This window comes from Daphnia pulicaria, chromosome 1, assembly GCF_021234035.1.
Source record: "Daphnia pulicaria isolate SC F1-1A chromosome 1, SC_F0-13Bv2, whole genome shotgun sequence".
In the NCBI taxonomy this organism is placed as follows: domain Eukaryota; kingdom Metazoa; phylum Arthropoda; class Branchiopoda; order Diplostraca; family Daphniidae; genus Daphnia; species Daphnia pulicaria.
The window spans coordinates 329,520-352,854 of NC_060913.1; the positions used below are offsets into that span (position 1 = coordinate 329,520).

General features: G+C 38.8%; 4 protein-coding genes, 1 long non-coding RNA gene and 2 other non-coding genes across 10 annotated transcripts; 4 read left to right on the forward strand and 3 right to left on the reverse strand.

The window, feature by feature from the left end:
* Positions 1-1,062: 1,062 nt before the first annotated feature.
* On the reverse strand, positions 1,063-2,082 carry LOC124311019. The gene is made up of 2 exons (XM_046775263.1): positions 1,936-2,082; positions 1,063-1,823 (listed from the first exon to the last, which is right to left on the reverse strand). Exons 1-2 carry the CDS (start codon positions 1,945-1,947, stop codon positions 1,173-1,175), a joined length of 663 nt encoding a protein of 220 aa, XP_046631219.1. The 5' UTR covers positions 1,948-2,082; the 3' UTR covers positions 1,063-1,172.
* Positions 2,083-3,792: 1,710 nt separating this feature from the next.
* On the forward strand, positions 3,793-7,058 carry LOC124352446. 2 transcript variants are annotated; one of them, XM_046802010.1, is made up of 4 exons: positions 3,793-3,932; positions 3,999-4,207; positions 4,283-4,571; positions 4,637-7,058. In XM_046802010.1, exons 2-4 carry the CDS (start codon positions 4,031-4,033, stop codon positions 6,871-6,873), a joined length of 2,703 nt encoding a protein of 900 aa, XP_046657966.1. In that variant the 5' UTR covers positions 3,793-3,932; positions 3,999-4,030; the 3' UTR covers positions 6,874-7,058. The 2 variants fall into 2 exon arrangements, with proteins under 2 accessions (XP_046657966.1, XP_046657967.1); XM_046802011.1 differs by having other exon boundaries at positions 4,004-4,207.
* A 554-nt stretch (positions 7,059-7,612) lies between these two features.
* Trnak-cuu lies at positions 7,613-7,685 on the reverse strand. Its single transcript has one exon. It is a non-coding gene; the product is annotated as a tRNA-Lys (tRNA).
* A 319-nt stretch (positions 7,686-8,004) lies between these two features.
* On the forward strand, positions 8,005-8,078 carry Trnan-guu. Its single transcript has one exon. It is a non-coding gene; the product is annotated as a tRNA-Asn (tRNA).
* Positions 8,079-8,239: 161 nt separating this feature from the next.
* Positions 8,240-11,329, forward strand: LOC124352629 (protein adenylyltransferase SelO, mitochondrial-like). 2 transcript variants are annotated; one of them, XM_046802182.1, is made up of 8 exons: positions 8,240-8,440; positions 8,521-8,727; positions 8,853-8,938; positions 9,239-9,695; positions 9,769-9,899; positions 9,987-10,143; positions 10,208-10,366; positions 10,440-11,329. In XM_046802182.1, the coding sequence occupies exons 2-8, from the start codon at positions 8,687-8,689 to the stop codon at positions 11,185-11,187; spliced, it is 1,779 nt and encodes a 592-aa protein (XP_046658138.1). In that variant the 5' UTR covers positions 8,240-8,440; positions 8,521-8,686; the 3' UTR covers positions 11,188-11,329. The 2 variants fall into 2 exon arrangements, with proteins under 2 accessions (XP_046658138.1, XP_046658148.1); XM_046802192.1 differs by lacking the exons at positions 8,240-8,440; positions 8,521-8,727; positions 8,853-8,938 and adding an exon at positions 8,972-9,073.
* LOC124352617 (G patch domain-containing protein 2-like) lies at positions 11,228-14,126 on the reverse strand. Of its 2 annotated transcripts, none has more exons than XM_046802163.1 (10): positions 13,773-14,126; positions 13,617-13,699; positions 13,321-13,538; positions 13,054-13,254; positions 12,748-12,945; positions 12,313-12,673; positions 11,987-12,234; positions 11,816-11,919; positions 11,607-11,756; positions 11,228-11,526 (listed from the first exon to the last, which is right to left on the reverse strand). In XM_046802163.1, the coding sequence occupies exons 1-10, from the start codon at positions 13,945-13,947 to the stop codon at positions 11,441-11,443; spliced, it is 1,824 nt and encodes a 607-aa protein (XP_046658119.1). In that variant the 5' UTR covers positions 13,948-14,126; the 3' UTR covers positions 11,228-11,440. The 2 variants fall into 2 exon arrangements, with proteins under 2 accessions (XP_046658119.1, XP_046658126.1); XM_046802170.1 differs by having other exon boundaries at positions 11,607-11,747; positions 13,773-14,125.
* Positions 14,127-22,106: 7,980 nt separating this feature from the next.
* Positions 22,107-22,889, forward strand: LOC124311309. The gene is made up of 3 exons (XR_006909789.1): positions 22,107-22,152; positions 22,212-22,322; positions 22,397-22,889. It is a non-coding gene; the product is annotated as an uncharacterized LOC124311309 (long non-coding RNA).
* Positions 22,890-23,335: the final 446 nt, after the last annotated feature.

Sequence of the window (23,335 nt, forward strand, 5' to 3'; positions counted from 1 at the left end):
AAACATTATCCATGTGATAATTAATAACATGTAAAAGCCAAAAAATTAAAAAAATAGCATGACGTCATAATGCATAGTTAAACCTCTTAGTTTGCACTTTACTATAGCTAACAATCAATATTCAGATGGCGGTATCTAACAAGTGGATATTTAAATTTACCATGTTGAATGATTATTATAATCATATTTTAAAAATATGATTTTTAATAATTGTATATCTAACGCCAAATAATCTTAATCCGTCAGCTACTTTACGAGGGAAACAGCGAGGCGGTTCTTCTTATAATGGATCACCAAGAAAACCAGCAGACTTGTCACCTTTTTTATTGGGGCTGATTGGGGTAACAAAAATGGGGTTAAATAAGTGTACCAACACGATGAAGTTCCACTCACAATTTTCGTCATGACCCCCTTTTGCTTGAATTTTATAATTAAGTTAATTTCCCTTTTATTTGAAAGATTGCTGATCTATTCAGACCTCCAGCAGTCCAAATTTCGCCGTTTCCTGTAGAAAAATTCTTCGATCGCCTTGAAATGAAAATGGGAGTTCAGCTTTACTACCTGACAAAAGTCGCCGAAAGTGTAACACAGTATTGCTCAATACCATACAGGTACGATCTTGATTTTTGACAGTCACTGAAAACTAGCAACTAAGAGACCGTTGCGAATTTTAGGACTTCTGGTTCACTTAATAGTTTGTTTCCAAAAGAAAAAGGTAAAATCAAGATAGTGTATAGCTTCCGGGGTCGAAGTAGAACAGGTTTTGCTTGTTGCCTAGGCTGTTTTTCCTTGAACGCGGGTTTTTCATTACAATACAAACAACTACTAGCCAAGAGTTCTCTTAAAAAGAACATGACAATGTCACCCATGTTGTTAAATTCACTTTCACTTTGAGTCCAAGGCATGAAAAAAAAAGGAACAAGATACCACGCCTACAAAGTCCTTGAAATGCTGTGCATTTTTAAAAATTTTCATTGTATCTACTGACCGCGTATGAATTGAAGGGTAACCATTGGCAAATAATTTATGCTTTTTCGCAATCAAAATGAAAATTCAGTAGTGTGGGCTTTCTAAAAATTCGTTATTATTGTCACACTTCATCAAAATAGGATAGGAATGGAATTATGCACGAATGATAACAATCATTTACAGTAGTATGGCCATAGCTTATGTTACACAGCGCGCGCAGTCTTGACCTCGTTGAAAAGCTTCATGAATTCCGCTCGTGCCATTTTCACCTCAGGTGTATCCGTCACAGACTGGGTATAATCGACACTTGGGGCTGATGGCGGAATTAAAAGAACATCACGGTCCTTAACAATTTGATAAGCGGCCAAGTGTTGGGCGCGAGCCGCAGCTACTTCGAGTGTCTCCGTTGGTGCCACATTGATGAACGACGGGGCCACAGGTAGATGGTCGGAGAAGGCACGGAAGCCTTGGTCATCAGCGATGTAAGCGACGATAATCTTCTGCCCTTCGGGACTGATGAACGCCCAATTACCTACCTGATTTCCCCAAGCATCGCGGTAGTTGGTGGCAGCCTGACCGGGATGAGCGTAACCGAAACTAGTCTGTCCCAATTCATCCTGCGCAATGTATTGAGTTGCGTAAGTCGCCGATTCGTCATCGATTGATGGGAAATTTTCAGGGTCCAGCATGTCAGATGACGAGTCATTAGAGTCATCAAAGTGACCCGGATGACCGCCATCATTGTATCCGGCGGGGTGTCCCGTTACTATTACGGCGCTCCATCCCGCTGTCCACGGTGATATAAAATCAGAATTGGCGATTGAGATGTATGCCAGCAAGAGAAGAGTTGCAGCCTTATTAAGAAAAAACAAACAAAGGAACCAATTTAAAATTTTCGAATAAAAAGTAAAAAGAGTTAATTCTAATTTCTTTCTAATTTTACGATCGTTTAGTTGGATCACTTACACCGAACTTCATGCTGATCCGCCAAGTTTTTGCCCGCGTTTTCCCACTTCCACTTCACAAGACAGGTTTGAAATTGAATTGTTCGCCGAAACGCTTTATATACTCGAATGCTACCTTAACCTTCGTACACTCCTACAGGCAGCAGCTCTCACGAACGAACTATTCGTAAAACTTTTCCGTGACTCAGGTGTATGCAGCCTTCGAATTCTTTGGTAAGTGGGTGGAGTCTTGGTAATAGACGGGATAACCCGAGTTGAAAGGAGTACGTTGATGAATATATACCGAGAAAGGTAATGTTACATTTTCATATTTAGCATTTGTTTCCATGGCTGTAACCCTCGTTATATCAGGAATCCCGAGAAAAGGGTTGAGTCTGCTACTGCAAATTGATTATTTTAATAACATCCTGAGTAAAAGGTGGGATATTAACCAAGAAACGTCCTTAACCGCTCACTTTCACGATTTTTTGAATCCGCAGAATAACAGGAGAAGGGTCATAATTGAATGCGGAAGACTAGTTGCTTGATTGCGTCACCCAGCAGAAAGTGAAATTTCATCGAGTTAATTGTTGAACTTTTTCCCCCCTTTTTCTACGTTCAACATTACAGTAATTGCGCATAGACATTCAAGAAAATTAGATTTTGATTGCCTTAATTAATATTCTATTTTTACATGCAATAAAAACAAAATAATTTCTTTCTATGGTTAAAAAAACTGAAGGGTATTTGTAGTATTTCTAATTGCAATAAAAAATCTTGTTTTTTTTCTCTAAGTTTTATTATTATTGTTAGGAAATAGTAAATATGAGTCGATTACAATAGTGTCCTTCAAATCCCACGCTTGCAGAAAAAACTACACATTTTTCCTTCTCTCTCCAGATTATCTAACATTTTTTGCTGGGGTTATACTATAATATATACTAGTGCATTTCCAGGAGGTAATTACAATTTTACTTATGGTCTTTTTTTAATCTCAGTCGTAATAAAGCGAACACTTTCATGAATATATAATCAGAAAAATTCTGTGTACCCTTCCAATGTCATATTTAAGCGCTATAAGCATTCCCGGCACTTGCACCTTAACGTCAGATCTCACGGAAAGTAAATAGTCTAAACCCACTCTACATGTATTAGACAAGACAATAAAAAAAACAGCCAGAAATGAACAGAAAAAAGGGTTTACCCTTGAATTCGGTTACAAAACCTGCTTGTATAATTGGATAGCTACTGTGAATGTCCTAATTTCAAGGGCGACCACTGCAACCAATAAGTTACAACAAATGAGCAAAGTCAATCGAAAGACAAGAATGTTTGGGTCAGCAGTTAACAATTAACAAAAATGGTTAATTAATTAATATTAACAATCAGCACGAATAGACATCAGCAGTTCGGAACCAATAGATGATGCCGTGAATTGATAAAGTTCAATCCACTCGTTAAGGTAATAAACCAAACATAACAACATTTTCCCATTTCTTCGTGAAATGGATTAACATTGTAAACATGATACGTCCGTAAGTAATAAAAATTCAGATTTTTTTTCATGTTATAAATAATAATAGACTGAGAAATTTCGTTCGCCCAAACTATTTTTATATTGTGACCCTGACTCGTGTTAAATTATCGCGTCCACATGAACGAATTATCGCGTGAATTCTGTTTATTTCTTTTTTGTCAGAAATTTTGCGTTTTTTTTAATTAAATGGACGAATAAATAGTTAATCCGCCCTTGAGTCTGAGTGGTTGATTAATAAAAAAATTTCTTTTTTTTATTATTGTTTGTTTAATTTGAAAGTTATTTTTTTATTCCATAAATCTAAGTTGGCAACGCCATTGATTTGAAAATTTTAAGGGGAAGTGGAAAAAGGCGAAAAGCTAAAAAGCTAAAACTGGACTTGTGAAGTCGTCCGCTGCAGTATAACTCATCATTTTACTTACATAATCCTCTTCCAGGTTTTATTGCTTGATTTACAAATCAAATGTTAAATTTCAAATGAGGTTTGTTACTTTTTTTGTATTTTCTAGATCTTTCTGACCCATATATTAAAACTTTTATCTGATTAGATCAGATTGGTCCATGTTTTGAAGTTCATGTGATGGCATTCCAAGAACTACTGCTCAATGCAATTGGCTATTTGACTCAAGATTCAATGGCATCCAATTCATCTCTTCAGTTCACTTTTAGCCAAATGCTTGATTCATCAGACAGCAGATTACCCAACATTATTAATGTCACAGAAGTTGGTGATGTTCATGTACCTGTGTCACTTCTGGTAAGGAAGATTTTCTATATTTTTAATTACATTCTGTGCTAATTAATTGATTATGTGTGTCACTTGGTAACTCAGGATGCAGAGAGGTTGAAATTTTCGGCTGCTCCCACATCATTTGGATATGGATTGCATAATTTTGTTCAACCACTTTTGCGAACATCTTGGAAAATTGATGCTGAGAAAATTCAGATTCTTTCACTGAAAAATCCATTCTACGAGACAATACAGTCTTTGATGGAAATTACTCTTAAACGGTCCAGAATCGATGTCGATACTATCGGTGCTGAGGCATGCTTCAAAGAAATGGTGATCTATCAGGCCGGAGGACATTACGTTCGTCATCGTTATTTGATGCAAGATCCAGGTTTAAAAAAGAAATTTTTTAAAATATGTTTTCCATTAACTGTAGTTCTGATTTTATGTTAATAGGACATTTCGCGACAATAGTTTTACAAGTTCCAGTTGAAGGAGGCCATGAAGGTGGCTTACTTACCATTCAGCATCATCAAAACACTCAAGTGTTCGACCACTCCTCAGACAGTCATCGAAACTTCTATATGTCTGTTGTACATGCCGACAGTGAGCTGGAAATGACGCCAGTTTCGAAAGGTTACAGAATCGAGCTCATATTTCACATTAAGTGGAATTCCCCTGCTGTTGTATTTTATCCACCCCTACCAGACATTTCGTCCTTCCTCGTTGCCTTGACAAAAATTAGGAAAGACTTTCAATGCTGGGCTGAACAAAGGGATCAAGAAGGAGCTCCGAAAATGCTGGTGATAGGCCTAGAACACAGATATGACGCAAAATATCACTCCTTCGGCATGCTTAAGGGTCAGGATCGTTCTGTTGCTCATCTGATGCGTTCCCATGGCCTGCTGGAGGTTTATTTAGCACTGCTCACCCGAAAAGTGACCGGATCTACTCAACCCACCGACTTCAAACTGGAAAGTAGTTCATCGGATGTCCGTTCGAGGCCAAGTAAGAAGATAAATCAAATTCAACGCATTGCCTACACAGTTAGCCATTGGATGGGCGTGGACAACTTAGCTGCTCAGTTCCAAGGACTAGAAATCGAATCTCAGACTCAGTTCGTTGGCTCTGTTTTTAAAGCGGGTTCTAAGCCTGATCGAGAAGAAATAATAAATCATCCGGACAGCAACAGTTTAACCATCACCCGTTGGTACAATCAGTCCGTCTTTATTCTTTGGCCCAAAAGCAAGTCTTTTTATTTCGATGTGCGCCATCGCTTTGATCACGTGCTGGAAAGGATGGAGCGTGAACCATTGACGGAGTCGTCGCTTATGTTGACGAAAGTCTTATCGCTGTCTTCAGAATGGATCAAAACGGGACCAAGAATCTTCCGGATGCTTAACCTCTGCCTTCGCTTCAAAGCCAGCCAAGAAGCCATTCAACTGATGGAAATAATGGTGAACGAAACAATCGGAATTCCCAGTGACGACGATGCCCGCCTCATAGCTGAGCTTGAATCCCAGTTACTAGGATGGGCAAGCTGTGAAGAATTGATCAGCAACCTAATGGCCTGTAAACCAGCAGAGCAAATGGATCACTTTGCTGCTTTGTCCCAAGCCTTGCATGATCGCGGCAGTTTCACTGGTTTCGATATGGTTTCCCAAAAAACCCTTGAATTGTTCTTCGCACACGTCAAGTTATCTCCACTGCTCAACCGATTTACGCTGGCTGCGTGTGTCGACATGCTGATCCGCATTGAAGAAAATTCCGAATCATCAAATCTGGCAAAACTCAACGAATTTCTTTCCTACGCGGTCCAGTGGAAGATGTTGCAGCAATGTCATTTGATTATCGATATTGAACACATCAGTCGAAGAAGTCATGTCGGTGTCAACTGTCTATTGTACCTAAGTTTCCATGTTGTTCATAACTTCGATCCTAACGACGAATCGTTGGAAGACTGCATAGTGGATCTCGTCAATTGCTTCGCTTGGCTGCCACCCCATGATCCGAATGCGCTCCATTTTTTTGTAGAGCGACTGTGTCAACCGGCAGATCATTCTAATAGTAACACTCACTTGCTGAAGAAGCTCGTTTCTTCGATTCAGTTTCTCAATTTACCCAGTGACCTGCTACAAGAGCTTCTAGACGCCAGGATTTCAGAATTGAAATCCCACCAACCTCCTAAATTCACATGGGAGCAAAAGGAAGCACAATTTCTAGGTGCTGAAGATTTTCCGGAAGTGCTGGCCTTTTTGCAGTCCCCCGAAAAGGAAATGGTCGTCAAGTCTGCATTCACTCAAATTCAAGAAGCGCGAAACTTTGCCGATACATTTTTTGGAGTAATGGATAACTGTGTGAAGCTCGGTCACAGTGCTATAGCTAAACCATTGGGATCCGGAAAAACTACGCGTTGTCTAATCGTCAAATCTCGACATCTTTTTCTGGCCCAAAGCGCCAAATTTAAAGAAGATTGTAAAGAGCTTGATTATTTGCTTAAGCAGCGAGTTGTTTTGGGATTCCTTCCGCTGGATGTGTCGACGATTACGCAGGATAGCTTTTCAGAATTTGCTTCAACCTTGAAAAGGATTGAGGAGGAAGAAGCTCTCGAGTGTAGCATTGACAACGATAATCTTCCAGCGGCGAAAAAAGTGAAAGCAATTGGCAAAAGAGCTTCTAGTAGGAAGAAGTAAATTCAGTCCTTGGTCTTCATGCGAAAACAAACATTTAATATTCGTTTTTATTGTTGAAAAATCACAACTTGTTTTTTCTTGTGTGACTAATATTCTTTTCTCTGTTTTGGGGTTTTTTGTTCAATGTGCCGATATCTAACCAAGTCTGAATTTGACGATATATAGAATACATGATGAATGTTGAATCCGTTATTTCCTAATAATCAAAGAATGAAGGCCATTCCAAATTCACGAGAATCAAAGATCTCCTGTCAAAATTGATGTCAGCTCGAAAGTCGCTTACTTAGTTTGTTGTTTCCTCTGTTTGAGTTTCTTTAGTTTTTCAGAATAAAAATCAACCATAATTTTATATATAAGTAGGTCTGTAAATATAGACTAAGACTAATCAACATAGTTTATTGTTACACACTTCTTCATTGAGAGATTATGTTCGGTCATCGTTCATTGTCATTCCCAGTTTTAACAAGTTCCTGGATAACTCATATTAACCACAAGTTCAGTTACCGAACATCAGTTTCATGACCCACTTGTTGATGAATGCAACAGGTAAACATAACATGACTATTTGGGAAATGCGTTAAGATGGAAAAAGAAGCGGGAAAATGAATAAGGGAGTAAGGGATAAGGGCTATGCAAAATTAATGAAAATATAGAAGAATAACTTAATTATTAGATTAACAATTAGGGAAAAGCGTAACCATTGCGTGGGTAAGCGTGGTCAATTTCTAAAAATAAGAAACGCCCAACGGGGGGCTCGAACCCCCGACCCTGAGATTAAGAGTCTCATGCTCTACCGACTGAGCTAGTCAGGCTTACCAATAATGGCGTTAACATTAAATTAAATATGAATAAAATTGGGTAGACGCGCGATTTCTTCCAATGATTGGTCTTATATTTATATTTTGTTGATGTTTAACTGGTAAGATGGTAAGAAGTAAGATTTGAATAAGTAATATTATAACATTACTCATATTTCCCTGTACATTTTGTTGGCTATTAATATTTCATAGGTTGATAGACTGTACTTGTACATGTAAACTTTTACATATCGGTTGCAACGTAAATGTTACCCAGTAAATACAAAAATTTAATAAAAAAGATTTTGTCTTTTAAAGTATCGCTTGTTTTCAAGCCTCTGTGGCGCAATTGGCTAGCGCGTTCGGCTGTTAACCGGAAGGCTGGTGGTTCGAGCCCACCCAGGGGCGCAGAATTTTTGTTTTCATTCCTGTCCGGATTCCTGCAATTTTTTAAACAGACCCATTTATGGTTATCAATTTAACATGCTATCGCTGCATCTGTTTATCAATTATCATCGATTTTTTTCCTATCTGGCAGTTAGCCAAAGCATAATGGGGCCACAGAACTCGTCATTGAGCCGCTAAAGCCTAAAGGTTAATAGGTTTACATAGCAAATAGCTCATTGGCGTTTTTACAGTATACACATATGGTAAATGCGTATCCTGTTTTTAACCAAATGTTTTAAACGACATATTAAAAACATTATCTATGGCGAAGCATCACCCAAGACACCCAAATTTAATATTTTGTCGGAAACAACCAGGAGTCGGTTTATATTTGAACATGAAATTCTATACGTTTGTTGTTAGCCATTATTAACGTGATTAACGTCTACTTTTAAACATTTAGCTATTGGCCGGCTGTGTGAGAAGTGTGATGGAAAATGCGTCATCTGCGATTCATTAGTAAGAGTAGCCTACAGTAAGACCCTGTACTTTAGTACGAATCTGTGATGAATGTAACTATGGGTCATACCAAGGACGGTGTGTGATCTGTGGAGGACCAGGTGTTAGCGATGCATATTATTGTAAAGAATGCACGATTCAGGAAAAAGATGTATGTGTGTGTGTGTGTATTGTATAGTCCAAGTAATATTTTTAAAATTTATTATTTAGTTCTTTAAAAACTAAAGTTATATCAAAAGCCATTTATAATTGAACAATTTATTTTTTTCTTTCTAGAGAGATGGATGCCCAAAGATTGTTAATTTGGGGAGTGCTAAAACAGATTTGTTTTATGAACGAAAAAAGTATGGTTTTAAAAAGAGGTAACATAGCCTAAGGCTCATCGTCCAAAACAAAATGACATGAAACAAATGATAAGCGCCGTCGTCTGAATGTGACGTAAATGAGTGACAGTTTACAGTCGCAGAATATTTTTAAGGAATAAATAAAAAGATAAAGTAACGCGTCTACATTTGTTCAAGTGTATCAGTTATGTAACAAAGCTAGTTTTATATGCAAGACCTTATAGTCATGAAATAGCAAAAACCGGATCTTTTCGTTATCTTTATAGTAAATGTCTCTTTTCCTAATATATACAACTTTATTTTCCATTTCCTTTGTAGTGATTGGATCTACTTCATCTAAGTGTTCAAGAGCACTTTGGTCTTTTCCTGCTTTGTTTGAAAAATATTCTATCTCTACTATTAATCAGTGCAAAAGAATGAAATCTTTGTCTGAGTGGAGTTTCACTCAGCCAAACCTATTAGTTCAATTCCCAATTGATCCTATTAAAGAAAATTACATAAGAAGAGTACCAGGCTGTGTTTTTTCTCATGCAACTCCAACACCACTCAAGACACAATTGCAGTTGGTTTCTGCTTCTCATGATGTATTAGAAAACATTCTAGACCTGAATCCTATTGAAGAAGCCAATCCAGTTTTCGCTAAGTTTATTGCTGGCAACGAGTTGCTACCTGGCTCAGTAACAATTGCTCATCGATATGGTGGTTATCAATTTGGCTACTGGGCAGATCAACTTGGCAATGGCAGAGCAATAACACTTGGTGAATATGTCAACAGGTAATTTGTTTTTTATTAAAGTTACTTCTTTACGAAGAATTGCTAATTAATGGAAGGCTTTTTCATTTTCAAGCAAAGGAAACCGTTGGGAATTGCAACTTAAAGGTGCTGGCAAAACCCCCTACTCTAGAAATGGAGATGGGCGCGCTGTTTTGAGATCGTCCATCAGAGAATATTTATGTTCAGAAGCAATGCATGCATTAGGTAAACACCTGTCCCAGTTTCTCATTGGTTAAAATAATCAATTACAATAACCAAATAATAACTCAATCCATTGGTCGTAAATAATAGGTATTCCTACTTCCAGGGCTGCTGCAATCGTCGTTAGCAAAGACATGGTCGTTCGCGACCAATTTTACAATGGAAGGATGAAATACGAGCCGACAGCAGTTGTTCTTAGGCTCGCTCCTACTTGGTTCCGGATCGGATCATTAGAAATATTAACAAGGTTAGACTTGAGCGACACAAACAATTTCCAAAAATGTTATTAATTACCTCCCTAATTTGATTAGAGAGAAGGAAATCAAAAACTTGAAGCAAGTTGTTGACTTCACAATCGAACATTACATGCCCACGATTCCACAAGGGAATTACCTGAAATTTTTGGAAACAGTCTTGGAACAATCGACAGCGTTGGTTTCCCTGTGGATGGCCCATGGTTTCACGCATGGGTAAATATCTTTAAAATATAAATGTACATCACGTGAAAAATCATGTAATTAAAATCTCATTTTTGCATTGAAGAGTTCTGAACACGGACAACATGAGTCTACTTTCCATTACCATTGATTACGGCCCTTTCGGATTTCTGGATTCGTACAATCCATCGTTTGTACCCAATCACAGTGACGATGAGGGTCGCTACTCGTACCTGAACCAGCCGAAAATATTCAAATGGAATATGGCCCGTTTGGCTGACGCCCTCCAGCCGCTGCTATCCGCCGAAGAACAAAAAGAAGCTGCAGCCACCATCGGCCGATTTGACGAAATTTACCAGCAGAATTTTATCTCGATCTTCAGACGCAAGTTAGGACTCTCCAAGGCAGCAAAAGATGAAGACAAACTTGTCCAACTCCTTCTGGACATGATGCAACAGCGACGGGCCGATTTCACGCAAACCTTTCGACAATTGGGTGCTATTCATTTGGACAACATCGAGCTCGGTGAAGAACATTGGGCCCTGCATTCCATAACGACCCATCCCAGCTTCAGTGAATTCATCAGTCTGTATCAAAAAATCATTCAAGAAACGGGAATATCGGACGAGGAGCGCTGCAGAGTCATGAACGGTGTTAATCCTCGGTACGTGCTCCGTAACTGGATGGCTGAGGCGGCCATTCGCCAGGCGGAGAAAGACGATTTCCACCTGACCCACCTGCTGTCCAAAGTGTTGAGCAAACCTTACGACAAAGACGACGAAGCGGAATCTTTAGGCTTTTCGAATCCCCCGCCCGACTGGGCTTGCTCACTCCGAGTCAGCTGTTCCAGTTGAGAAGATAAAACCCAACAGAAATGAATTGACACTCGACATGTTGTTTAAAGTGACTTGATTTTTTAAATTTCGATCAGCGAACTGTAACATGCATACACGGGAAAAAAGAAGAGAGATAAGCAATACAATTTATTGACGGTTATTTGTCGGAGACTAATTCCACCGACCAGCGTTCAAACATGAAGAGCCTTCGGTAACCGATGTGCAAAAGAATCGTGGCAATTTCCTTATTATCAGGTCGACACGTTCAAATTTACATTAACATAGCCACCGAGGCCGTTTCGACGGAAGACGATTCCTCGGCAGTCACATCGTTAGATTTTGATCCATGTCCTAAACCTGTCAAAAGAAAAAGTTATAAGCCTCTCTGCTTTTAAAAGAAATCAAATTGAAGTGAGTTGATGTAATCTAAAACGTACCTAAATACTTTGGTCGAACGACTGCTCCGACTGGAGATGTCCTTCCAGCTCCTTGAGGCCCTAAGCCACTGCCCGGGGTCCAGCCCATGCACTTTAAGATTTGACTTCCGATGTTCTTCTCGTCGATGGGAGGGGCTTCATCTAATGTGCCTGCAGGTAAACGGATATTATTCTACCAAAGGAGTTTAATGTGGGAAATGGAATCTCACTCTCGGACGTGACGGAAGCGGGCGGAGTCTTTCTTTGGCGTTTGTAGTCACTCCACAGCGAAGGCGAACGATCCATGTCGATCCGCACTGCCTGCATCGTGTTGCTGTAAGGAAACGAACAAATTGAGTTTTTATTTTTAAATCGACGCGTCGTAAAACTTTTAAACTGACCTGGTCTTTTTGAGTACGGGACACTTGAGACCTCTGGCTCCTTCGCTGAGCATTTGCAGCGAATAGAGCGAGGCCAAACGGCTCAATTGATCGCGCTCGCTCTTTTGCATGGGATGCAGACGCAATTCGCTCTGGGCCGGATCCTGGAGAAATCGTGAAAGTTTCTCGTTGGCCGAAGTTAATATACTAAACGAGGGTCCGCGTTGAGCTCCCAAATGCCGTCGGCCAGCTCTGATCTCGCGTCCAGGCTAAAAAAAGGGAGAAAAAGGAAATGAAGTTATACGGATCCAGAAAGATTTTTTTTCTTTCCGGGTAAATTGCGTTACAATTCGATCACGAAGCTTCTGCATGCGGAGTCGGTAAGCGTCTTTAGCTTCGTCGCTTAAATGCTGCCACGATCCTTTAAGGAGCTGCTGGAATTTTTTCTCCTCTCCGGCGGCGTCGTCCTGGTCCGTGTCGTCGGCTTCCAGCTCTTCAACGGCACCGCCCACGGCCCCGGCCGCACGGAAACGGAATTGACGCTGAGGACCGTCTCTCTCCCACCACGGATTGCCAGGTACACCCCAGGTCGGTCCGTTTTCCTGGTACCAGTCGCTCTGCTCGTCGTCCGCTTCACGTCCGTCGTCATAGGTATAAAAACCGGGATCGCTCTCCGAGCCGCTGACACTGCTGCTGCTCACCTGCTCGCTACAATTTCGGAAGAAATAATCGTTTATAATCGTGAAAATTATGTTCCATTTCCAAGAGAATGGCCCAATTACAGTTGCTTCATGTCCAGATCCATCGAGTCGTTATTTAAATGACCGACAATAAGAGAGGCGTCGCTGCAGCAGGCAGCTGACAAATTGGATGCGGCGCCTGTTTCAGGCGACGAGTTGAGGCTGATTTTCTCCAACTCGCATTCAATACTCCTCTCCCGCACATTCCTCTTTCGTTTACCAATTACTATGTTTGGTATTCTTTTGGGTGGGAAAAGAAAGAAAAGACAAATGGTAAGTATTAATCTTAGATAAAAGAAACGGAATGGATGTTTTATGGATTAGGATTACTCTTGTATAATAACATACTTTTGTACATTGACTGGCTTCTTCTTGACTTTTCTCTGTCTGGGTTTGGCAAATATGGACGAGGAAGCAAATGTTGAGAAAGAAAAGCTTTTCTGCTGCCCGGCCAAGCAGAGATTCTGTTGGCTGTTTGCTTCATCCAACTCCAATCCAGCTTGGACCACAGGCTCAGGGTCAACAGCCATCCTCTTAAATCTCCGCTTCCTGCAATGAGACAACATAAAAGCACATGAGAGAAGCTGGCAATCAAAACCCACTGCTTTGGATTGCCTTCTTGTATGAGGCCTCATGGGGGAAGCTGTCTCATTGAGAGAGTCAGATTCTGCAACACTCAGCGGCTGCCCTACAGTCTTGACTACTATTGATCTGGAGGGACTAGCAGGGGTTCCAAACAAAGCATTCTGCAAGCACGGGATTGCAAATGGCAGCCCAGAAGGCAGAGCAGCGATGGTCATTTTGTCTTTGATGCTACCCTCATCTGTTTCAGTCTGAGAAAAGGATTAGAACGATTATTAGCAACAGGAAAAATACAGAATGACGGGCCCCTCAACAACTTGTCCTAATACCTGCTGCACGCTAGACTGTGCTTGTTCCTGGAAGTCTTCCATCTCTCCTTCGCTGTTGCTGCTGGAATGCTGCCCAGCTTTGTCTGCACAGCAACAACCGACAATGAAGTCGAGCACACACAAAACCAGATTTCAAAAAGCAACAGTCAAACTTACCTATGATGTTTCCCGTTGACTTGGTTCTGCGGCGGCAGAAACCTTTATTTTTAATTTGCTTCGACGCCGGGGTAGCGAAGTTTTGGTTAATTATAATATTGCTGACACACCTGGTCCGGCCAAGTAAAACAGAACTTTCGTCTAAAGCAGTAGCCAGATCGGACCAAGCTTCCATGTCAAAACACAGTAGCCCTATCGAAACCCACAGCCACCGTTTTTCCTTTTCTTTCCACGAATTTTTATATTTTTCCGGTCTGCAAACCTACATGTACGATAATCACAGACTTAGCAAGAAGGCAGCTACACCATCCAGGCATCCAGTAAGGAAGAAAAAAACAAGAGTCTGTTGTGTAGACACAATAACACAAGAACACCGTCGGCGTTGCCTGTTTGAATTATATGCAGATCTTATATTATTATCCGGAATTCTGGATTTTTGTTTTTTAAAAATTTAAACGGTTGATTTCCAGATAAATCGTACACACAAAAAAATAAATAAAAATCATTGTATAAAAGAAAAATTTTATCTATTTGATATTTGATTACTGTTTAAATATTTGAATTGTCGTCAATTTTTTTTCAGCAAGCTGGATTTGAACATGTGTGGGGACCAGCCTTGGTGAAAATACATAATCAAATCTAGCTTAAATAAACTATAAGGGTGTATATCGATCGGGATGTCTATTATTCACTGACCTATCAAGGCGAATTTCAACTTTGCCAGGATATGAAGTAAACTACGTCATCTCAAGACCGAAATAATTGATGAAGGTTCCAATCAATTGTTCATCGCCATTTCAATAATTGAGCACCCTTTTTGCGATATCATTTTAGGCAGAGGTCTACTTGAAAAGTTGTTGGCCTTGGGCAGGAATAAAAGCTATTACATCATTTGTTTCAATTTGTCCGTGTACAATAATAATGATCAATATCAAACCTCTGGAAATGGAAAAAAGAAAGAAAACGGAATTCGCTCAGACTTTAATCTCGATGGGGTTGGGCAATCAGCCTCTTGTTATCTACCGCACCGCGTATATGCGTATGTTGATTTGATCCCAAAATGGGCTTTTCTAACTCCCGCCAGACCAAATAGTGATAAAACAGAAGAGCAGAGAGACTCTCTATCTATCTCTCTGAACTGTGTGTACATATCCAACAACACCAATTAGCGCTTGAATCAATTTGTTCTGAAGAAGGGGGTTTCCCGTCGTCGTTTATAGTTCCACTTGGCTATGGTCCAATTGCTGTGCGTCTAAACATCCCGAAAAAAAGAAAAAGTTTTCTAATAGAAAGAGAAAAAAAAACTATATATGTACACGAAGAACAAATTGGATGTAGGCCTATCTCTCTCTCACATCGCAGAGTGCTGCTGCGGCTTCTGGGATGAGTGTTGGTGCGGAAAAGAAGAAAAAGTTTAGACATCACCACCGCCACCACGCCCGTTGCGCGGCTGCTGGACTGAAAAAAAAACGCCGAAAAAACGGAGAATAAAATTTCTATATATATGGAAAGCGCATCAGCAGAGAGAGAGAGTCAATCAGCATCATTCTTCTACATGTCTCTTTCGTGCCGCTCAATGTGTGTATAAATGCGCGATGTTAGCCCAGCTATGCACATTTGCTATGCGCTGCTGTGCTGCCGGGCAGAAGATTTATTCTGTAGGCCTATTACTTTGCTAAAACTACAAAACGCCGGGATTTTCAATTGGAAGGTCTATGCGGAGAGCTGTGGGCTCAAAGATATCATATAATATAGCTTTCTCCCTTTTCTATGTATCCTCTTTTGCTGCTGGTGCACAGCTATTATAATAGCTGTTATATTAGTACATAGAGTAGTTTGCATCTATGCATACATATATATCCCGCCCGCTCAACCCCCAGCACTGTTTCTCCATAAGTAATAATAACTTCGTTGTGTGTGAAGCAGCATCAAAGTAGACGGATGAGTTATAATATACGGCGAATTGTAATATTATCGATCTCCGCTGTTGTCTTTTGATATCATATATGTATAATACCGGGAGAGAGTTGCGTCATCTACGTACCTACTCGTTATTATACCTACTCTTCTGTTTTTTGGTCCCATCACTCGCCATATCTCCATGACTGGAGAGAGATATTCCGCCCTATATAATGTGTAATAGCCGTCCATTTGAAATCTGACCGCGGCATCAGAAATGCGCGGAGGATGGTCAGCTGTTTAAAAATCCAGAGGTAATATATAGCAGCACACTGTTCAACAAAGCGCATATAAATGCTGTATATAAATGGCCATCAGCTCTATTAGATCCAACAGTGGTCATATTCCATGCATAATCAATGTCCAGGATAACAGTTAAGATATGAAAATGGGCCAGCAATTCAGGATTTCAATCTACATGCAAATGAACGAATATGTGTAGGGCGCAGCAGTGAGGAGTCATATACAAGATTAGACGCCCGTCTATAATGCAAGTTAAACGCAAGTTGATCAGCTCTATTTACATTTCAAGTTTGCACGTCCAGAGAGAATATTCTTAGCATAATGCGGAGAATATATACATGTGTATTATAGCATATCCTATATCTAGCTATAGTCTATATATAGAAACTGTGAATATATCTACGTATATATAGAGTCCCGCAGTATTGTCCTATACAGCGGACAATGCGACTTTGTATAGCACGTGTATTTTGGCGTGAATGGGGGACGAGCATCATAAAGATTCTAGTAAAACTAGACGAGCGCTATCCATGTAGAGAGAAAGAGTATATTTATATAAAAGATCGATAGTTCAATGTGGTTGTCTATTAATATAAGAACAGCATGCAGCATCAGCAGCAGCAGTATACTACATTTTCTATAGTTCTGGGCTATATCAAAGAGACCAGAAGATCTTTGAAACTCTGCGATGTTCCATCAACTTTATGTACATGTAGAGGAACAAAAACGAGTCTTGTGTTGCCGTGTATATGTATAAAGTACTAGTAACAGATACCAACTTTTTCAACCAAAGTTTTCGACATGCATCAATATAATAGGATAACATAAAAATATATATGTATATGTTTTATATTCAACCATTATTGCCCACGCGCCGCACATTAGCTATATATCTCATCAATCTAAAAGACGTGCGTCCAGGCCATGTATATAACTACAGTGCAACCATCATCTATTTAATAAAATCTAAAGAGAATTATTAAGCGCGCAGAATTTTTGCCGCTCATTTAATTTGCGAAGTAGCTATATCCCTGAATATAAGAGTTATAAGAGTATGAGAGAATATAAGAGTCAAACTCAGCCGAGCGTGCTGGATGACTTATTCAACTTTTTTTTGTGATTCTTATATAAGGAATGGGGGAGGTATTCTTTAGCCTATACGTAACACACATTTCCTGTAGATATATTTATCCTTTTTTCTATATTCTTGCTCTCAAAAGTTGCTGTGCAACACTGCAACTGCTGAACAAAGTATTTTATTTGTATAACAAGCTCGACGTATATATATATATAATAGGCTGTATATTATATAATTTGTACAGAATTTGAATGGAAGTTTAGTTTCATGCTGTTTTTCCCCCATTTAATTCAGGAAGGTGCAGCAGCAGGAAGGTCTAACAAAGTTGTTTCTTTGATTTCAATAAACAGAAGTTGAAGAAATATACTTTAATTTGAATTGCCTGTCCAAAAGGGTGTGTGGGTGGTCCTGTTGACTCTGCTGGGGCAACATGGAAGGCGCACAAACATTGGCCCAAGAACGATATCCACCTACTTTTTCCGTCGAATCATTAGGCCTATATATATGTGATTAGGAAACAGTGAGCCAAATACTTATTTCTTTATAAAAAAGAAACAACATGAAAAACAGAAAAGGTATCTATACCCTATTATTTAACTACCCAAAGTACCGTATATAGTACTATTAAACATGAATCTAAGATGTAAACTCTCTTTGATTAATTTTTTTAATGAATTCTAACCTACCAAAATGGCGCCAAAAAATCCCCACGTTTGAATTTGGCTGATTGTGTGACTGCCGATGTGTTCTTCAAATTGTTCAAGTATATAATCCAATATAGATGGGGATAAAATATCATTAATAAATCAAGTTGTAGATCTTGGTCGTATAGATATATTGCACGCTTAGGGCCTATCACCCGAATATCTAGGATAAACGATAGCCTATACGCCAGCATCAACATTTATCAGTTCGCCATCGTAATTAATCTTGCACTTGCATTATATTCAACTCGCAAAAGTTGCTGCTGCGTTGTATAAATGATTCCATCTATTTCCGATAGCTGTGAGGGTGCTGAGACAGTCCAATTGGAATCCACGCGAATAGTCTATACAGCAGCGTTCAAGCAAATATAAATATCCCGCAAATTTATGTTACAAGCTGTATATGCGGGGGCGCTATGCGTTTTATAGTATAAACACCTAATAGTTCAATCGGGTCCCGCGCGTTAGTACTCTTCGTCTAAACAGGTTTTATAGCCGCTACATATTATAGCGCTTGCGGGTAAATTTATTAGTTTCAACTAACATACCAGCAAACGGACGACAGGCAATTATAATACACGCAGCTTTTGAATTTGCCTATAGATGAAAATGGCGGATTTGATTCGGCATAGATAACACTTCTAGGCTATATATTACGGAAAAATTAAAAAAATAAGGAATTTTCTTCTATATTACGTGTATAATAGCAATGCAATGAAAAGTCAAAGAGTGCGAAGGTGATGTTGTTGCTGTAAGTGGATGTGTATAGCCACATGTAGCTATGCGGCAACGGTCTGTATATAATATAAACCGCCAGTGCGACGACCACATTTTTATTTAAACGAATAAAGTTAGATTATATTTCCCCCGTTTATATATATTCTTGTTGTATATACTATTTATACGTGCGCGGCGGCCTATGAAAAATAAATTCCTTTCCGCGCGGTTGTGCTGTTTGATGCGCAAAACAGCAGCACTTTATTTTATTTTATTTTTAGGTATCTATACATGCTGTATATAGGCTAGATATATACACACAAAAATGGTGGCGGTTGCTTTTTATATTTACACAAAACGCACAGCACATATCAGCTGTCTTTCCGCGCGCTTTTCCGGTTAATGGCATCCGCAGCAGGTGGACGCGCTATTTTATTTATAACTCTATTTAGAATTTTTTTTTTGCGCTTCTATATGTGCTGCTGGACAGTTATATTCTGTTTCCCATTTCCAGCAAATCGGATGATATGGCCAGTCGTCTATTTCCACATACAAAGAAAAAAAAAGGATATACAACTGCTGTATGATGGTGGGAGAGAGACATACACATCCGTCAATCTGGAAGGATAAAATATATAAATGCTGGACAGGTTTATCTCGTCTTTTTATATATTCGTACATCAACTGAAACCACAAATTTATATATAATATCTTATAGTTCTAATATAATTCATTGATGTGCAACTGTTTTGAATAGGGGAGACCGGACCCATCTTGGACAGTCGCGGTTTTTCCCGCATATCTCCCGATCCCCTTAGGCAAAAGAGTTTTTTTTTGGCTAAGGTCATTCTTTAGCCTTGCCCCCACCCCCTTGATTTTTTTAAAATTTGTAACTTTAAAATTTAAGAACTTAGATTGATTTCCATTTTTCGGTGTTTTTTTTTCCGATCCGGGGTGACATTAGACAGGGGCCTGTACCAAGTTGGACAGGGTATTAAAAGAGGGATAGTATGAATTAAAAATTATGAAAAAATCAGGAAATGTAGATGGTAATGTAGTTTAACCCCAAACAAATTTTGGAAATTATATCTTTAAAACTGAAAAAGTTTTCTTAAAGGGAAAGAATTACAACTTTTAAATGGGGCGAGATGGGAAAAAAATGTAGGTGGCGCTGAAGTCCATATATTACCTATTGTCCAATATTACCCCTTGGAACTGTCCAAAATGGCCTCAAAATCATGCCCCCCGCAAATTCATTAATTGTAGGTACACCAAAGCACCTAAAATTAATTTTCTTACACACAATTGTAAAGGACAAACTGTTTTACACACTGGTGTGTTTACAAATTTTTTTACTCAAACAAATTTGGAGCAAGATCAATAATTCGGGTGAAAATTTTGCAATAATTTATCGTGTTTTTTTCTTCCTCCTATAACTCCCGTTCTACTGTCGGGAAATTAATTAAACTACACAGGATCCAGCATCATCACATCTAGAACAATTCGTGTGAAATCTAGAATTTTAAAGCAATTTTTACTATATTTTTAAGACACTGTCCAACTTGGAACAGTGTCCAACATGGGTCTGGTCTCCCCTAGTTATTTCCAAGGAACTTCATTGCTGCTGCGTGTGGGTTTGCTGATGATATATAAACTCGACACCCACAGCACATTTATTCTGAACGCTGCTGATGACGTCCAGCCGACGTCCAGCATCAGCGAGGGCGACGCTGCTGAGTATTATATATCAGCAGATCTTCAGGTGTCGCCGCCATTTTATTGTAATCTGTGGCTACTTCATCCCAAACGACAATAAGACACCCAAAGAATTTTGTAATATTCATCTCGTGTATCCTATCCTATCTACGTTTATAATAGACACACAGCACAGCAATATTGGAGCATTACATATTTAACTAATATTTTCCCGTCGCCGGCTGTTATAACATATAAGCTATGCTGGAGTACTTATATAGATCAAATAATCTCTTACATCCACAAGAGGCTTCGTTCTCTCTAGTCCCCTAGATGCACTAATAGCTACATATACACTCTCCTTCAAATTGTTAAATGCATTATTTGCGATGTTGTGTGCTTGCTGGAGCAACAGTATCACGAGTGAGTGAATATAATCTCGGGCGCGGCCTTTTTGCTATACTAGGATACCGCGTCACGTAGACAACAGCACAGAGTCACGTAGACAAGCACATCCATGCAGTCACGTAGACCCTGGGACGTTTTTATTCTGTTAAAACGTCTTATAAAAAAATAAACCTGTTCTGAAACACCTTTCAAGGAATGAACGAATAAAAAATTTAGAAAAGAAAATACACACGTGTGTTGCTGTTCCGATCGATTAGGTCGACGCATCAGTCAACGCGCGGGACTCAGGGACTTAAAATGCTGGTGTATAAAAAAAACTGGGAGAAAAATAAAAAGAATGATCGTGAGAAGGTTCACATTTTTTCTTTTGAAATATGTTAAAAATTTCTTGGCTGTTGGAATTAAAGATGAAGCTGAAGCAACTACAATCATTGGGGGTTAACAAAAAAATCGTAAGGTAATTCCACTTATAATTTTTACTGTATATGTGTTGCAATGTTAACTCTTTCTTGTTCGCTCTAGGTTTTCAAAAGCAAACAAGAAAGCAACCTTAGAAATTACGTCAAAAGGGCTAGTGACATTAATCATGGAATCACTACCACAGTGTCACAGACATGAGAAGATTGGATTATCAGTACGCTACACAAGAAAAATGTATTGTCCCTCCCCGTCTGCCTTGCAGTAGGGGAGACCGGGGCTATGTGGGACATTTTTTTTCTTTTCGCTGCCATTTAAATAAAAATAAGAATTATGAAAAAATAAAAGTATATGGATGATTCCCTGGCATTTATTAACATTTGGCAATTTTTTTTAATTTTTTTCGTTGAATAATTTAATAGTTATATGATGAAATGCCAACATGAAAAAATGCCGAAAAACAAAAAATTTAGGGTTAAACGGAACAGAGCCGGGGGAAAAATGGAACATCAATTTTTCTGTAACGGCTTAATTATATTTATTAAGTAATGCACTGCTGAAAAGGAAATTCATTTCCCTTTCACAAGTGCTGTCTTTTAATTTATTTTGTAAAGTAGAAGTGGAGATACTATCAAAAAAGTTTTTTGGATTATTTTTCCTTTGTTGATGTTTGCCAGGGGGCGTTTTTCTGGAAATAACGTTGATTTGTCAATACCTGTTTTACCCCGTTTTCCATGTCCCGTTTAACCCGAACCCAAACAACATCAAATAAACTAAAATATAACATACTTAGGAACACATTTTTTATAAAATATTAATATTATCTAAAACTAGGAAAAAAACCCTATCAAACAGCTATCTGGGTTTTATAAAAATATAAAAAAAAATATTGCTAAAATGAAAAAAAACGTCGGAAATTTTTTTCCGATTCCCATTTTTTGTTTTTCCCATACAACTCAACAAAAAATCGGAAATTCAGGAAAAAAACTTTATATTATAAATAAAACATCATTTAACATACGCTGTATGTATTTCGTAATTTTAAGACAAATTGTACATATAAAAATTGCCCTGTACATTTTAGCCCCGTGTCCCACATAGCCCGGTCTCCCCTATCTACCACAGGGAAGTCCATTCCACCACTCTTTGTCTTTCCACGGTAATATTTTTTCAACTCAAATATGGTCTTTTGCTAATAAATTTGTCTGTTTATTTCAGAGTTCATTTTAAGGAATATTTCCTCAATGGTGCCCCTCTTGGTTCTGTTGGATCAGCCAATAAGTCTGGCTGGATATGTCAGACAAAGATTTTGTTTTGTTCATCATCGAGGTAGACCTATTGCTTGTATTCAAATTCTATCCTTTTCATTATTTCTGATCTTATTGTATATTCAATCTGTCTAGACCAACAACACCAGCAAACATCACGTCTGGGTTTAGAGTGGCCGGGCTAGTCCCATTTAATAGATTTATCTTCGATGGTGACTTCGACTTTGCTCCATCTTTCGTCACGGATCGTCCTTTTAATTCATCACCAGTCCCATCTTCATAGAAATCCCAGCATCCAACAATAACATCGTCCAAGAAGGCCAAACTCCCGTTCCAGTCCAAAAAGACCAAACTCCCGTTCCAGAGAACCACATCACGGCCAATGTTCTTAGTTATGTTAATGATCTTGATGTCGTGGCCATTTTAATTTGTGATTTTTAAATAACTTTTGTATCGTTATCATTTCCACCAAGAATATACTTTTGAATCTTAACTTTCTTTCTTTATTTATTCTTTTAACTGATGTACCGTCCCTTGGACTGTTAGTCCATAAGAATAACATGGGCTTTTATGCCCCCATACATGGAGCGAAGTGCCCCTTCAACGGGGCATCTCGTCTTTTAATTTTGATGTTTTCAAATTTACTTTTTGACCGAATAAAGGGGAGTTTCTGTAAATTCTTCTTTCTCCCCTCTTTCTTTTAAGATAATCGGGAGTTTCGAAAGTTTATTTTTAAAAGTATGGTGGCCAAAAAATAAAAAATCGCGTCAACTAGTACAACTCTCCCCTACTATGATTCCCATCGATCTCTAATAGCTGAAATGCTGACGAATAACCGCAGAGATAAAAAATAAAAGTGATGCAAACACATTTATTATTAGCCACTCATCAAAAATGAAAATGACTAATGATGAGATAGGATACGAGGGCGAGTCGACTGAATTCACATATTTAGAAATATTAAAAAAAATGGTGTGAAACCTCTCCGTGGTCTCTCCAGGATTGCCGCGTGCTGTGCGTGGTAAATATATGAACTAGTTTTTATATTATACGTTTAAATACATATGGGAGAAT

Bases quoted from the DNA above. Each gene is read 5' to 3' on its own strand.
- LOC124352617 (XM_046802163.1), bottom strand. From the start codon at position 13,947: ATGGAAGCTTGGTCCGATCTGGCTACTGCTTTAGACGAAAGTTCTGTT. The intron at 11,920-11,986 runs GTCAGTTTAAAA...GTTTCCTTACAG, and splicing joins CCCGTACTCAAAAAGACCAG to CAACACGATGCAGGCAGTGC. The intron at 11,527-11,606 runs GTACGTTTTAGA...TTCTTTTGACAG, and splicing joins CGTTCGACCAAAGTATTTAG to GTTTAGGACATGGATCAAAA.
- LOC124352446 (XM_046802010.1), top strand. From the start codon at position 4,031: ATGGCATTCCAAGAACTACTGCTCAATGCAATTGGCTATTTGACTCAA. The intron at 4,208-4,282 runs GTAAGGAAGATT...TTGGTAACTCAG, and splicing joins ATGTACCTGTGTCACTTCTG to GATGCAGAGAGGTTGAAATT. The intron at 4,572-4,636 runs GTTTAAAAAAGA...TTATGTTAATAG, and splicing joins TTATTTGATGCAAGATCCAG to GACATTTCGCGACAATAGTT.
- LOC124352629 (XM_046802182.1), top strand. From the start codon at position 8,687: ATGCATATTATTGTAAAGAATGCACGATTCAGGAAAAAGAT. The intron at 9,900-9,986 runs GTAAACACCTGT...CGTAAATAATAG, and splicing joins AGAAGCAATGCATGCATTAG to GTATTCCTACTTCCAGGGCT. The intron at 10,144-10,207 runs GTTAGACTTGAG...TAATTTGATTAG, and splicing joins TCATTAGAAATATTAACAAG to AGAGAAGGAAATCAAAAACT.